Source organism: Lipotes vexillifer, unplaced genomic scaffold (assembly GCF_000442215.2).
Source record: "Lipotes vexillifer unplaced genomic scaffold, Lipotes_vexillifer_v1.1 scaffold311, whole genome shotgun sequence".
Classification (NCBI taxonomy): Eukaryota; Metazoa; Chordata; class Mammalia; order Artiodactyla; family Lipotidae; genus Lipotes; species Lipotes vexillifer.
Window position 1 is genome coordinate 3,858,601 of NW_006791012.1, and position 1,259 is coordinate 3,859,859.

Here is a 1,259-nt window from a genome sequence, read left to right on the forward strand (position 1 = left end):
ATTGCTAAAATGAGGGAAAGACTGGAAACCACCATCAACAAGGGACTGGTTGAGTAAAATTATGATACTCTCATACAGTGGAATACAGCCAATAACTTATGCAGAAGGATATTTACCGACATGAGAAAATGTTAACAATAAGAGCAGGTTACAGAACAATATGTGTAGCACGTGTACATACTAACAATGTTATGTAGTATAATTATTTTAAAATCATGTGAGTGTGCACATGTATAGAAAAAACATACTGGAAGGATGTATACCAAAATGTTAATGGGTAGCTCTAGGTAGTGATTATGGGTGATTTTTATTTTCTTCTACTTTTTTGCACTTTATTTTTATTTTTTGCAAGGAGCATACGTTATCCTTATAATCAGAAAAAAAAGATTAAAATGTAATTTTAAAAAATTCTAGGGAATTCCTTGGTAGTCCAGTGGTTAGGATTTGGTGCTTCCACTGCAGGGGGCACAAGTTCAATCTCTGGTCAAGGATCTAAGGTCCCACAAGCCACACAGTAGAGCCAAAAAAAAAAAAAAAAAAAATCTAAAATATTTAAAAGTTCCCCAAAATGTGATTTGAGGGTATTAGGTGATATGAAAAGATACTGGAACTAGTGGGATATTTTGGAAAAATTTTTGCTTTCTTGTTTTGTTTGTTTTCACTCCAGGGGTATATCTATAAATTTTAAGCCAATGATACTAAGTGTTGTTAACAACACAACCCTCCCTGTTCCACCTTACCTAACTCTATAGCAGTAATTTATACGTAACCCACCCCTCCCCAAAGTTTCATATTTTTAGCAAAGCATCAAGCTTACCGTACGGAAAGCTGCAACCACAAGATTTGAGGGAAACAGGTTTCTGTTGGAAAAGAAAGCATTTTGTCAGTATTCTTAAAGTTCAGCATTCAAAGTGTCCACTTTAAGATGCCCATTCCTGACAGCCTGACACACAGGGTTCCCTCTTTCCCCACGTCCAGCATTTACTGCCATCTTCTGCTTGATCCAAGCACCCAACTGTGCTTCGGCTGCGGGGCCCCAATAGATACTTTGAGTGCACTGATCTTTATCCTCATCTCCCTGGTGGTGCCCCTGGATATTGAGGTAAGCTGTGTCCAAGGAAACCGGAATAATTGTATCACTTTCCTTTCCCCTAGAGGCTAAGCCCTAGTGCAGTGGTTTTCAATGGGGAGTGGCACTGCCCACTAGTGAAATTCAAAGGAGAGTTTTGTTATTGTAATAACTGGGGGGCATTCCTTGC

The 1,259-nt window shown here is 38.6% G+C and overlaps 1 protein-coding gene across 1 annotated transcript in view; it reads right to left on the reverse strand.

Annotated features, from left to right (window-relative positions):
• SLC1A4 (solute carrier family 1 member 4) overlaps positions 1-1,259 on the reverse strand; it is a 20,461-nt gene that overhangs the window by 10,013 nt on the left and 9,189 nt on the right. Inside the window, 1 exon segment of the mRNA XM_007464110.1 lies at positions 818-860. Coding sequence (XP_007464172.1) covers positions 818-860 — 43 coding nt within the window.